Source organism: Nerophis lumbriciformis, linkage group LG14 (assembly GCF_033978685.3).
Source record: "Nerophis lumbriciformis linkage group LG14, RoL_Nlum_v2.1, whole genome shotgun sequence".
NCBI classification, from domain to species: Eukaryota; Metazoa; Chordata; class Actinopteri; order Syngnathiformes; family Syngnathidae; genus Nerophis; species Nerophis lumbriciformis.
In genome coordinates, this window is record NC_084561.2 from 32,408,107 (window position 1) to 32,423,823 (window position 15,717).

Here is a 15,717-nt window from a genome sequence, read left to right on the forward strand (position 1 = left end):
GCAGCCCCCGAAGTGAGACACAGCTACAGTGAGTCATATGTACTGTATAATTTTTTCATAATTCGTACATGCTTACATCGTGTACGTCTGCACTTCTGTAAGTAAACATGGAATAAGTAAAATTGTTTTCATAATCTACTCAGGTCATCCATGGATTTTACTGCTATTTTGGTTGTTCTTCCATTTTTTTTTTTAGATTAGATCAGAGAGTCCGAAGAAGCCGTCACAGTGGTGATAAGTGATTGTCAAAAGTGTGAAACTGAACTGTAAACACATTGAGAACTGAAAAACCAAAGCCATTCGCTAATTTCAGCCTTACGTAAGCACTCCTGCCAACCGCCCATTATCTCACCCACTCTCTCTGGCTTTCATCTCTCACCTCTTCCAGAGACACATATGACATTCCACACACTCTATTATAACAAGCCACATTCCCTGGAACACTATCTGCTCTGTGCCTGCCTATGGTTCCTGATTCCCTGAGGACACTAACCCCACCCCTCCTCCTCGGCCCACACCTGTCACCCTGTCCTCTCATCCGCCAAACACACACCCCTTCTCCTCCCCCCGTCCTTATCCCTAGACATCTGTGGCTCCCACTGCAGAGTGTCACAAGCAGCTAGACTTTTTCCTCGGATCTGTCTAATAGACAACACTAGATGAATTAGCCTACAGCGACTTGGTGTAAGTATTGTGTTAGAGTAAACGCAAGATCCAAAAGAAAGCCTATTTAAAGCTTGAGAAGAAAACGGAGGAGGGTCTCCATTACACCCATGAGAGACATGGGAGGAAATGAGAAGAAGATTCTGGTGATAGCCAATGTGCCCAGTTATGAAAGGTGAGTCCTGTCCAGGAAAATATATAGTTGTACAGGGTAGTTGCGATGTGGAATATTTTAACTGTAATTGTATTTGTTTTGCTTGGAATTTACAGATATGTAATGCAAACTTACAAAGGCATAATGATCATATTTTGAATTCTAACACCCTCTTGCCAGAGATATCAGTTACATGCATTGCAAAGTGCAACTTGTCAAGTCATTCAGCATACTTTTTTATCATTGCATTAAATAGCTCTGCTAATCAAGAAAGCTTAGACTTTACATTTGCAACATGTGTTCCTTTTTTCATGTTTTTAAAATCACTTTTATGACTCAAAATAGAAAGCTTGAAAACAACTAAAACATTATTTCACAAACATCAATAACACTAAATACATAGTACAACGCAGAGTGCTACTCTGTCTGCTGCTCCCTAAAATAAGATCTTGGCTTTGTTCTTGGTGAAATGGGAAAGTACTCTGAGTGAAAGTTCTACAGTTACACTGTCTTATAGAGTTGCGACAGTGTGAAGGACTGGAGCGGCTGTGGTTACTGAAAATGTCAGTTGGCGCAAAAATTAGCGTGTGCAAGTGTCTATCTGTATATACTGTACAACATGTGCACACAAGTTTATGCGACTTAAAGTTACCATGCATTTGCTCACAACTCAATTTTGGTGTTTGCAAGGGTTTGGTAACACTTTGGCTACATGGTAAAGAGAACAGCCTTGGCCCAACTATTTGCCTTGAATAGCTTTGAGCGCAATGGTGATAATATCTATACTTGGCTTTGGCTATGATAAGGCCGAATTAAGAAGGCCATCTCATTAGAAAACTGATAACAAGTTAAGGCGTTCAGTCAGGATTTGGTTTAACTATCAAGCAGGCAATGTAAATTTTCTGTCTATTAATTTGAAGATTCAATCGTTTTGTTCGGGCATTTGTAGAACAAATCACTTCCTCTAATGCCTGGCTGTGTTGTGTTGTACATTTTTTTCTCACTTCTGACTGACACCATACAGTTGGATGATGATGCTGTGTTCTATTCTACAATCCACACACACACACACACACACACACACACACACACACACACACACACACACACACACGCACACGCACACGCACACGCACACGCACACACACACACACACACACACACACACACACACACACACACACACACACACACACACACACACACACACGCACACAAATGCACACACACACACACACACGCACACACAAGCTTAAACACCTACCCCACATTCCTATGGTTTATAGGCTTTGATAGCTGTTTCCATGCAACTTTTAAACCTGGACAACCGAGGCCTTGGGAAGAACACTCCCTGCAGTCCCATCAAAACACCCACTTACTCACCCTATCCAGGACTTAGACCCTGTGTCCTGAGTCTTTTCTTGTACCCTCCTCGCATGTAAAAACCCCATGAGAGTCAAGTCTTTGATTAGTTACCAATGTTTACATAAGTGCGGATCCTATACTGTACATGGGAATGGAAATAATTCTCCTGCCTTTAAAAAAAAAAAATATTTGTGCAAATTTTAAATTGAGGAATTTGGTGGTACTGCTGTGGTACATTTCATATTTTCAATACCATATTTTCCGTCTTGATGCCACTTTGTAGACAGCTGCATGTATAGAAACCGTGAGAACAAAGTAAATGCAATCTCATATCTGTCAAGAGTTTCACAACATTCTGTTGCAATATAATCCAATTAGGAAAAATACATTACATGTATCCAATTATTACACTATTATTACACCAATATAAATGTGTCTTTATATAAAATAAGTAGAACCCCTGGTCTTCTCTCTGCAACTAGACTGCTACATCTTGGGAGACAGTGACACTCAAAGTATGTTGCTTATATCCAGTGTACTACTTAATCTTCTTTTAGTTGTCCCTGCAGAAAACCCAGCTTTACAAATATATGCTATTTAGTGCTCTTGTAGCGATGCCAATATATTCTACATCACTTTAATCCAGAATGCAAAGAGGTTAGAACTTGTGTCAAATATAACTTTAAGTCCTCCATCATTTGCAATATCAACCAACTCATCTTCTTCTTGAAGGTGATTGTTTCTACAAAATACATTTCTGAATCGGCTCTCATAACTTCAAAATCTCTAGCCAGCAATCTGTAGAAAGCCATCTACCTTTTCGAAGAGTCTTGTGCTCTGCATTCATTTCCTCACACAGATGCTCGAACAAGCGTGAGTTTTGGGCTTGTTCTTTGATGTGGTTGATAACTCACATGATCACATCTTTTCTTACAGCTTCACCAAAATGTCACTGCAAATGTCATTAACAGCAGGCAAGATGAGCCGAGTCGCCTATTATGAAGGGCTTCTTAGCTTTAGCAATGAGGTCAGTCACTAAGAATGATATTTTCAATAGAACCATTAGTTGAAGTGGTGTTCTTCAATAATTGCTTGTCCTGCATGTTTACATTTTTTTCGTACATAAATATTGTAACAGCTTGTCTTTTATTGCTTGGTCTTGATGTGGCCAAGGGGGTTTAAGGGGTTTCATGGCTTTATTAGCAAGTTTATCACAGTATAATTTACAGAGCAAGGGGTGATAAGTAGAAAGCGTCATTTTACTGGCTGATCTGATATTTTCTTTTAAAAAGCAGTTTTCTGTTTCTTGGCACTCTGAGACTCTTCTGGTGTCCCATCGTTGGCCCTTTCTCTCCTTTCAAAACAGATCTCCAGTGATGTTTGTTTTTGGCTCATGTTTTAACTTACCTAGCAGCACATAATGATCAAAAAAGCTCAATACTGAATGTAATGTGACAGCTTGAAGAATGGATTTTTCAAAATAAGATACCCGCTGGACAAAGAAATAAATGGATGTGATTTTTATGTATTATGTGGCCCTGGGCCATAGAATGAGTATTGGGTACATCCTGCTTTAAAGGGCTCATTGTGATATGTGTACATTGGACATTTGTGTGATATTACCCTGATTTTCACTTAAATGGGCTGTTTGCAACTTGGTCTGAGGTAAATGTTTTAAGCCAAAAAATAAAAACAACAAAACTTACCATTAGTGATTTAGAATACTGTTTTTTAATCTATTAATTGTACACTATAACTTATCACATTGAATAAAAATGCTTGTCGGCCCAACAAAAAAGGATAACATTCAATGGTTGTCACTTGCGGTTGGCTCGTGGACGCACACATGCCCTTAGAGTGCACACACACACACACACACACACACACACACACACACACACACACACACACACACACACACACACACACACACACACACACACACACACACACACACACACACACACACACACAAGCAATCATTTAAAAACGGGTGCTTTGGTTGCTGCGTTCCTGTTAAACCGGTGAGTAAAATCATATGCTTTTCCAAACACTGTTTTTATAGCATAACATTTTATTGTATCTGTTCTATCATGACTAAGCAATCCAAAAATAACTCTACTTGCTTTTGTTCCTAGTATATATATTCAATGATAGCTACAATTCTTAGCTAAACGTTGTCCAATTGCTCTTCCATAACTAGTTTTACGCTCATCTACAGTTTTGCAAAAATTTAAACCATGTACAATATGTGTTTAGCTTGTAATGCGCCATTGGTGTACATTATGAAGCAATTTCACCACTTTTTGCTGTGTTGGATGTATGCATGTAACGATAAACGGTATGATGATAAACCGCAGTAATATTCACAACGGTTATTATTTCTGTTCACATTAAACCTGCTGTGCACTCTTAATACAGAGTGAATTATCTATACTGGTAAGAATATTGACAACAGAAACATGAACTCGCGTGACGTCACATAAACTGAAAGTGACACCCAATACCCGTATTTTCTTTATCATTAAAAAATACACTAAAACCTCTACGAATTTAAACAAAAACAAAGATGAATACATTTGAACATTAAAAGTAAAATAATATATCTCTATAAAGTCAGACAAATATTTAATGTTTATTCTGCCACAAAAGTATATCGTGTGTCTCTTTTTTATAAAACATTTTTTTTAAATACTACTTGGTTAAAAGTTTTAAGTGTGTATATCAGTAAACTTTGAGCACATTCTACAATACCATAATAATTGTGATGACCGTAACATGAAACTTTCGTGTCGTTACATCCCTAGTTCCATGGCATAACAGCATGAGAGCTGCGAGCCCACACTAGTGCCAACGTATATCCATGTTCGTTCTAATGTATTTTAATGTTTCTCTTTCATCTATCAACCTAATTGTTGTGGTATATTCTCTGGGCATTCAATCGATCACAACTGGACTCTTTGGTTTGTCTTAGAACAGAACTGGGCAAATTAAGGCCCGGGGGTTACATGCTTTTCAATCTGGCCCGCCGGCCATTCCCAAATATTTTTTTTTATCTTTAAGATGGAAACTGTAGCTGCCAAATGACCGTAAGTCTTGAACTATTCAAAGTATTTCAGTGGTTAGAATATGCGCTTTTGCATGATATTCTAGTTACTATGGTAATCTAATTAGTTACTATGGTAATCTAAGTCATAGCAGCTCAGACGAGGCACCAAGCAGTGTGGGTGGAGAGCATTTCCACAGAGTGTTTCAAGAGCGGCAAGCCTGAAATGCGGGTGTTAGGGACAGACGCGTAAGGAGATTTTTACAACAAAGTTCTAAAGCTTAGTGATGTATCAGATATATCAGATTGTAGGTGGGGATTTTTACCCTTTGCATTCATATTTCGCTGTGTTTGTTGCGTTTTGCATGATTTTAAAATATGTCGATCGGGGGTGGGGGGGGTGACGTTCATATATTGTCAATATTCAGTGTTTTATCGTTCATAGTTAATATTGTAAACCCCACATTCTTCATCGTCATGTACATTCTGGGTGTCTCATTCAGTAAAAAAATATAAAATTCCATTCTGTTTTTTAAGGCGGTCTGTCATAACGTTTTAGCATTTAACAAGGTTTTATTGTACAAACCCCGTTTCCATATGAGTTGGGAAATTGTCCATCCATCCATCCATTTTCTACCGCTTATTCCCTTTGGGGTCGCGGGGGGCGCTGGAGCCTATCTCAGCTACAATCGGGCGGAAGGCGGGGTACACCCTGGACAAGTCGCCACCTCATTGCAGGGCCAACACAGATAGACAGACAACATTCACACTCACATTCCCACACTAGGGCCAATTTTAGGGGTGCCAATCAACCTATCCCCAGGTGCATGTCTTTGGAGGTGGGAGGAAGCCGGAGTACCCGGAGGGAACCCACACAGTCACGGGGAGAACATGCAAACTCCACACAGAAAGATCCCGAGGCCGGGATTGAACTCACGACTACTCAGGACCTTCGTATTGTGGGGCAGACGCACTAACCCCTCTTCCACCGTGCTGCCCTTGTTGGGAAATTGTGTTAGATGTAAATATAAACGGAATACAATGATTTGCAAATCCTTTTCAACCCATATTAAATTGAATGCACTACAAAGACAAGATATTTGATGTTCAAACTCATAAACTTTTTTTTTTTTTTTTGCAAATAATAATTAACTTAGAATTTCATGGCTGCAACATGTGCCAAAGTAGTTGGGAAAGGGCATGTTCACCACTGTGTTACATGGCCTTTCCTTTTAACAACACTCAGTAAACGTTTGGGAACTGAGGAGACACATTTTTTAAGCTTCTCAGGTGGAATTCTTTCCCATTCTTGCTTGATGTACAGCTTAAGTTGTTCAACAGTCCGGGGGGGTCTCCGTTGTGGTATTTTAGGCTTCATTATGCGCCACACATTTTCAATGGGAGACAGGTCTGGACTACAGGCAGGCCAGTCTAGTACCCGCACTCTTTTACTATGAAGCCACGTTGATGTAACAAGTGGCTTGGCATTGTCTTGCTGAAATAAGCAGGGACGTCCATGGTAACGTTGCTTGGATGGCAACATATGTTGCTCCAAAACCTGTATGTACCTTTCAGCATTAAATGGCGCCTTCACAGATGTGTAAGTTACCCATATCTTGGGTACTAATACACCCCCATACCATCACAGATGCTGGCTTTTCAACTTTGCGCCTATAGCAATCCGGATGGTTCTTTTCCTCTTTGGTCCGGAGGACAAGACGTCCACAGTTTCCAAAAACAATTTGAAATGTGGACTCGTCAGACCACAGAACACTTTTCCACTTTGTATTAGTCCATTTTAGATGAGCTCAGGCCCAGCGAAGCCGACTGCGTTTCTGGGTGTTTTTGATAAACGGTTTTTGCCTTGCATAGGAGAGTTTTTCTTGCACTTACAGATGTAGCGACCAACTGTAGTTACTGACAGTGGGTTTCTGAAGTGTTCCTGAGCCCATGTGGTGATATCCTTTACACACTGATGTCGCTTGTTGATGCAATACAGCCTGAGGGATCGAAGGTTACAGGCTTAGCTGCTTACGTGCAGTGATTTCTCCAGATTCTCTGAACCCTTTGATGATAATACGGACCGTAGATGGTGAAATCTCTAAATTCCTTGCAATAGCTGGTTGAGAAAGGTTTTTCTTAAACTGTTCAACAATTTGCTCACGCATTTGTTGACAAAGTGGTGACCCTCGCCCCATCCTTGTTTGTGAATGACTGAGCAATTCATGGAATCTACTTTTATACCCAATCATGGCACCCACCTGTTCCCAATTTTCCTGTTCACCTGTGGGATGTTCCAAATAAGTGTTTGATGAGCATTCCTCAACTTTATCAGTATTTATTGCCACCTTTCCCAACGTCTTTGTCACGTGTTGCTGGCATCAAATTCTAAAGTTAACGATTATTTGCAAAAAAAATATATATATATATCAGTTGAACATCAAATATGTTGTCTTTGTAGCATATTCAACTGAATATGGGTTGAAAATGATTTGCAAATCATTGTATTCCGTTTATATTCACATCTAACACAATTTCCCAACTCATTTGGAAACGGGGTTTGTAATTGATTGTAATGGACACTGTGGGAGAGAGGAATAATGTTTTCAGAGAGATAAAAAAGTGGGTTTAATGATTGTAAGTACATTTATTTATATCAGCTCATTATGAGTCAGTTCCTTCCAGAGCATTTGATTAATATTAGTTTTTGGAATCAGCTTTGTTAAGCTGATTGCCTTGTTTGGCATGTTGTACATGCTGGTTAGTGTTAAGAATAGACTCTTTGTGTATAAGACATGGTTTTATATCATTTAACAAGGCTTACACCTGTTAAACTACGAGGAGGTTAGCTATAAATGATAAATAAATAAATGGGTTGTACTTGTATAGCGCTTTTCTACCTTCAAGGTACTCAAAGCGCTTTGACATTACTTCCACATTTACCCATTCACACACACATTCACACACTGATGGAGGGAGCTGCCATGCAAGGCGCTAAGCAGCACCCATCAGGAGCAAGGGTGACGTGTCTTGCTCAGGACACAACGGACATGACAAGGTTGGTACTAGGTGGGGATTGAACCAGGGACCCTCGGGTCGCGCACGGCCACTCTTCCACTGCGCCACGCCGTCCCTATAATTATTGAATATGATTAAAATCAAGAATAAGATTGCTAATTCAGTAATAATATTTGAGTGGGCCCCAGGGCCCACTGTACTCGAAAAGTTGGGTCAAAAGGTTAAGAACCCCTGCTATAGTGTACCAAAAATAAAACCCAGCGTTCAGTGATCCCCTTAGGACCATCTGGGCTTTCAGGAATTTATGCCCATCTCAGTGCCACTTGACACTTTCAGAAGAGGCAAGGGTTTTTAAAAGGTACTCTTCCAAACAACAACATTATATGTATAGTTTGGATGATGGTGCTTTTCAACAGCTGTTGGCTGAATGGCTTGATGAAAGACGTCCTATCAATTTTAGTCACAAACATCTGAAAGTTTCCCAAACATCCCATAAAAACAATTAAAAACTGTATTTTTCCTATTTAAAACTAGTATTTAATAATAAAAAAAACCCCACATATAAAATACATCACAATGCAACAGACCTTTACATTTTACTGCATTTGATACAGGAAGACCACAACAAACTGATGCGGTTTGGAGTTTTTCATAAAATGAAACAGTGTCATCCTTGTTCTCAGTGACACCAAATGTTGATGCTCTACAACAGTGAAGAATGCAGGAGAATGGAAAGTGACGCGTTACGTCACAAATATGTGAATATTAAAGCGCTTGAAATTGTAAAGAAAATTTGATTAAAAAAAATAAAAAAATTAATGTTGATGAATGTTTTTTTAATTAATCAATTACAGTAAAATATATGTGATGCTCATTGTGCGATAATATGGTCATGACAGTTTCTAACAACATGGTAAATAACTATGGTGTTTTTGTAATGAGGCTTTGCCTTGGGGCTCCCATATATGCCCATGACCTGACCATCGTCTACTACAGGGGTCGGCAACCCGCGGCTCCGGAGCCGCATGCGGCTCTTAGATCACTCTGATGCGGCTCAGCTGCATACTTGCTGATGTTGTGTCGTTCGCGAACGATTCGTTTGAACGAACGAATCTTTTGAGTGAACGTACTGAACCGAATCACTTCATGAACTGATTCGTTCCTTTCTCAGTTCAGTTGAGCTCCACCGTGACCATGCCGGTATGAGTGGAACTGGCGCATTCTGTGACTCACTGAACCCTCGACGTCGGCGAACGACGCAGCCAGCTACTCATCATGGGGGCGGGGGAGGGACTGAGCGAATGATTTGTTCACCGCGGATTAACAACATGAATCACTCAGTGAACGACAGAATCAGGACTCGCGAACCTACTGACACAGAGAACTGACTGTGTTGCGCAGGAGGACGTCACATTGAGGCTCTCGTTCAGTCACTGTGCGCGTCGTTCATTGGGTGCTGAGGGCTTGTGTCATTCGCGAATTGACACACACTGAGATCTGCCGCTGGGGAAGCTGTTACTGACTGACTCATGATTCACCGACCTGCACACATAACTGCTGGTGCAGAAGTGATTACTGCCGATCCCATCACTAATACTTGCCGACTCTCCGATTTGCCCGGGAGATTTCCGGATTTCAGTGCCTCTCGCAGATAACTCCCGGGATTAATATTCTCAGATTTTCACCCTCACAATAGTAATAAGGGCGTGCCATGATGGTATAGCATTTAGCGCCATCTACAATATGTATAGACAACATGCCAGCCCAGACTCTTGTTGTATGCATCTTCTGCTTGCACACCAGTGACGTGCGGTGAGGTTCATGACTGGTGAGGCACTGACTTCATCACAGTCAGATTTACTAACATATGAACCCTAAAGAGTATCTTATTCACCATTTGATTGGCAGCAGTTAACGAGTTATGTTTAAAAGCTCATACCAGCATTCTTCCCTGCTTGGCACTCAGCATCAAGGTTGGAATTGGGGGTTAAATCACCAACAATTATTCCCGGGCGCGGCGCCGCTGCTGCCCACTGCTCCCCTCACATCCCAGGGGGTGATCAAGGGATGGGTCAAATGCAGAGGACACATTTCACCACACCTAGTGTGTGTGTGACAACCATTGGTACTTTAACTTAACTTTAACTTTACACATACAAACTGTAGCACACAAAAAAGCACATTTAATAAAAAAATTTTTTATTATGGTCTTACCTTTACTTATAAGTGCGGGAACAGTGGTGTTGGTGTTGGAGGAGTTGTGAATGAATGAAATATGAAATCCGTGCTGCAGTCTGCAGGTGTACCAAATGTTGTGTCCCTGCAGTCGTTCACGGCTCCTCCGGCGCGAGCAATGTTGTTTTTGCACTTTTTGGCTTCTTGTTACGTGACTTTTTTTGGGTGGATTCGGTCTTGCACGTGGAGGGTTTGGGTGTGGGCTTTGGTTGGTGTGGCGCTCCCGTCGGGGGGTGCAGTCTGCGGCGAAGGTGCCTTAACCGGCACCAGGTTACGTGAGCCTCAGCCAGTGCGTCTTTGCAGCAGTTTTATGATCGCTCAGCACAAGAAATACTTTACACACATACATTTGTTGAGAAAATACACTGTACATTATATACCTCAGCTAACTAAACTATGGAAATGTATAATATAATTCATATAGCAATACGGTCTCACTGCACAGCAGGCCAGCAGTTAGCCGAGTCCGCAATCCATGGAGAGGCACAATTGAGTGACGTGCCTCAACTCTCTTCTCAGTATTTGAACGGCAAATGTGAAAATTCAGAGATTTTGAATAAAAATAATCTAAAACTGGTGAAGTTAAATGGAAAATAACTTTATAGTATAATCACTGGATACATATAACAATTTAATAAATTTTTTTACTTTTTACATTTTTTTTCTTTTCATGATGTGACCGCACGTCACTGTTGCACACGTAAGTGACAGCAAGGCATACTTGGTCAACAGCCACACAGGTTACACTGACGGTGGCCATATAAAACAACTTTAACACTCTTACTAATAATGCGCCACGCTTTGAACCAAAACCAAACAAAAATGACAAACACATTTCGGGAGAACATCTGCACTTTAACACAACATAAACACAACGGAACAAATACCCAGAATCCCATGCAGCCCTGACTCTTCCAGGCTACATTTTACACCCCTGCTAGCACCAAACCCCACCCCCACCCCAACCCTGCTCCCTCACACATCAAGCCCCCCCCCCCCCCTCGTTTGTCGGTTGAGGTGGGAGGGGTTTGGTAGCAGGGGGGGGCAGATGTTCTCCCGAAATGTGTTTGTCATTCTTGTTTGATGTGGGTTCTGTCATGTCTGTGTAATCATGTTTTGTTTTAAGTCATGTTTTGTTTAGTTATAGGACTCTTTAGTTTCTGTCTTTTCACTCCCTTGTCTTGTTTCCATGATTACCCCATTAGTTTCACCTGTTCCACGTTTGGACTCATTGTGCACTCTTGATTGTCACTATAGCAACCCATTAGTTTTCACCTGTCACGTCCCGCACCTGTTTCACGTTTTGAGTCACGCACCGGTTTTCGTTAATCATGTCTGTAGTATTTAAGTTCAGTGTTTTTCAGTTTGTCTTTCTGGTGACATCCTCACATTTATGCTCTGTGCATTCCTGACACTTCTTTCCATGTCCATCCTTCATGCTACTATTTTTGTCCAAGCCAAGTAAGTTTTTGTTCCATGTTTATAGTCTTTTTGGTTTCATAGTTTGTTCTCCGCCATTGTGCGCACCTTTTGTTTACTTCCTTTTTTTTTGTAGTTATAGTCTTTAAATAAAAATGTACTTAAATTCCCGTTTCGCCCGAGCCAACTTTCCGTTGCATCCCAGAAAAACTAAACCCCAGGACCAAGTCTTGACAGGTTCACAGTGTGGCGCATTATTAGTAAGAGTGTTAAAGTTTTTTATACCGCCACCGTCAGTGTAACCTGTGTGGTTGTTGAGCAAGTATGCCTTGCTGTCCCTTACGTGAGCAAGCAGAAGCCCCATACTTCGTGTGGCCGGGCCGGCATGCTGGTTGTAGCGGGCGCCAAATGCTGTACCATCACGGTACGTTCGAGATAATAGTTGCCCTGAAATTCGTAGTCTGACGGAAAAATCGGGAAAGTTGACAAGTATGACGCTGTCAAACGCCAATCATATTAAAACTCACGGTCCGCATTATTATTCCATTTTCATATTAAGGTGTGGGCTGCGTGTCTGAGACCCTTAATTGGTTTATACATAGTACAAAGCATTGTATGCAGCGTATTTCATTTTTAATTTCAAAAGACTTTTGTGGCTCCCATTGTTTTCTTTAATTTTGCGAAACTGGTCAAAATGGCTCTTTGACTGGTAAAGGTTGCCGACCCCTGGTCTACTATAACAGAGCGGGAGCTTTAAATTCTCAGTGGTGGGACGTCAGGACCAGCAAGGCCTTCTATGCTGGCCAAACATAACCAGAAATCATGATCATAATTAAAGATAAAAAGTATTTTTTTTTTTTAAATCTCAAAGTATTCATATTCTCTTCATGTCATATTATGCTCCTTCCAGCGCTGATGTTTTTAGTTTATAGAGTTTTTATCCAATCAGAATTCAGCTTATGTTGCCATGCTGTACCAAATCTGCCTTGAGCCTTCAGATTCAGCATCGCGGGTAGCGCACAGGGGACATACAATTTGCAGTTGCAATAGCTAATCAGATCACGCGTTGTTGTCAGTAAGGCCTTCTAGATAGCCTAAGGCAGATATATAGTGATGTCTGAGCCAGGTAACATAAGAACTCCATTACCCAGCATGCCACAATAGTGGAGAGCATGCACAGTAGCCCCGTTTATGTTTTTAATGTAGGCATGCCGGTGTGGAGTAAACTTTAAGAAGTCAGCCAACACGCCTTGTCTGCATCTTTTACGATTAGACAAGACAACACATATATTTGCAATGCCATTTTCAAGTAGGATATTTAAAGAGAAACTTCATCTTGTGAGAACATCTCGGCCAACCATGAATTTACCATGAAATGATTAACGTGGACCCCCGACTTAAACAAGTTGAAAAACCTATTCGGGTGTTACCATTTAGTGGTCAATTGTACGGAATATGTACTATACTCTGCAATCTACTAATAAAAGTTTCAATCAATCAATCAATCAATTCCGGAAGCTAGCTCAGCTGTCGATGAAATGTGAGTTCAGATATTTTATTTCTCTATTTTTTCACGTTTACAATGTTTTTTTCAATTTTAAATTTTCACAGTACTACATAAGATATGTTTTAATTGCTGATGCGGGTTTATTGATTTTTAAATGCGCCAGAAAATAACCCGTTTTGTACAATGCGCAGTAGTGTGTAAATGTGTTTCTGTATAGTATTTCTCCAGCAATGGTAGTGTGGTGACATAAATGATGGTATTTTGAGAGGTAATCATTGAAGTCGGACATCACTGAAGGCCTAGGTGGGAAACGCACGGCCCGCCACTGTAAATTCTAATACTAATATGTTCAGGTAAAGAAAATAAGAGTGATGTTTGAGTCTTTTAGGTTTGTTTGGCTGCACAATTAATTACTTTTATATTATTAATCTACTTTTATTTCTGTATTATTATTACAGTATTTTTCGGACCATAGGGCGCACCGGATTAAAAGGTGCACTGCCGATGAGAGGGTCTATTCAGGTCTTTTTTCATACAAAAGGCGCACCGTATTATAAAGCGCATTAAAGGGATCATATTATGATTCTTTCCTAAATGTCAAATTATTATTAAACTATCTTGTGATCTACATAACATGGTGAAAGTGTTGCATTAATTATGTTTTACAGACCATTTTAAGTAGCCGTTTTGTGGGCGATTTTATTTACGTGGCCCACCTTCGACAGCGTTTTCTCCCCGATATCTTTGTTATACCGGTGTAGCGTGCAAGGACGCGTGTGGAAGAAGTCTCAAAAGATGGAGCTAAATGTTTAAATGACATTCAGATTTACTTAAATCAATAACGGAGCAGCATGTCCACATCCGTGGCTCAATAATGCAACATCAATGCCGGACATGTGTCCTGTGAAAAACCGTCCGACTGGAACCCTCTAATAACTAAAGTTCCGTGGGTGAATTATATAAACCCACTACGGTTTTTAGCGCTTTGATAGCTAGTCTACGCTACTTTATATTAGAAATGGCAACAGCGGAAGATGAATGCCACATAAGAAGATAGAGAAAAAGAAGAAACTTATGACTACGCTGTCGGCACGGACTAGAATTGCGGACGAGCGCACATTTTCAGGACTTATGAAGATCCCAAATACACATCAGCAGGTACCAGAAAGGAAGAAAAGTTTGTTTTGCATAATATTGTGAAACAAAACGGCAGGTAATATGTCTGCTAATAGGTGCCATTTTGCGGTCCTTATACACCCACCATAATAATACTCGTATGCTAAATGTGCCGGCAATCCATCAAGCGTTGCGGCTTCATAGTTTACCGAAGTCATACTAAAAACATTTTGACAGATTTTTGAGCGACATGTGTAATGTTCAATATTCTCAATGGAACATTTAAAGTTTTGGTGTTGTTCACTTCAGTCATGTTGCAGTCTACATGTATCTGTTATGTGTGACTACGACCGTGTACCAAATAAAATAGCTTCAAAGTCAGTAAGCACAACCTGAATTATTCCGTACATTAGGCGCACCGGGTTATAAGGCGCACTGTCGAGTTTTGAGAAAATGAAAAGATTTTAAGTGCGCCTTATAGTCCGAAAAATACGGTACTTATGTTACTGTGTACCATATTTAACTACTTTAAATATGTTGTTTACATTATTGTTAATATGAAAATTGATGAACAAACAGTTTTTGATTTAGCATTGAGTGGAAAAACACCTCATTGAGTTGAGATCATTTTCTGAAAGATTTGTTCCCGTCACTACAAAGTATTTTTTACCCCCCTGGTTAAATGCATACTAAGCAGCAAACAACTGGAAATACAGCCAATATTTTCTTTTTTTTTTTTTAGTTAAGGATAAAACTATTAAGATTTGTTGACGTCATCAAATTTCGATGGGTTCATTTGTCCTCATTGTGTGTTTGTAACGCAAAGGTAGCAGCGCGTTTGTGGGTTTCTGAGTTAAAACAGAATATTCAACAGTGAAATGCGAAGAATAAATCGCTTTTTGCGTAAAATTTGGTTTTACCTCCTGGTAGAGAATGGTGTGACTCTTTAGTGGTACACTAAAGAGTTTACCTGGTGGTACCTGTCTCCCATTGAAAATGTGTGGCACATTATAAAGCGTAAAATAAGACAACTGACCAACAGCTGAGCAACTTAAGTTGTCAACCACCTATATGTATATGTATATGTATATATATATATATATATATATATATATATATATATATATATATATATATATATATATATATATATATATATATATATATATATATATGTATATATATATATATATA

General features: G+C 40.0%; 1 protein-coding gene across 1 annotated transcript in view; it reads left to right on the forward strand.

The window, feature by feature from the left end:
* The first annotated feature begins 628 nt into the window (after positions 1 to 628).
* The window catches only part of mylk4b (myosin light chain kinase family, member 4b), a 121,509-nt gene continuing 106,420 nt past the window's right edge, over positions 629 to 15,717 (forward strand). The window contains exon 1 of the mRNA XM_061975610.1: positions 629 to 838. Coding sequence (XP_061831594.1) covers positions 774 to 838 — 65 coding nt within the window. The 5' untranslated portion in view covers positions 629 to 773. The remainder of the gene's footprint in view (positions 839 to 15,717) is intronic.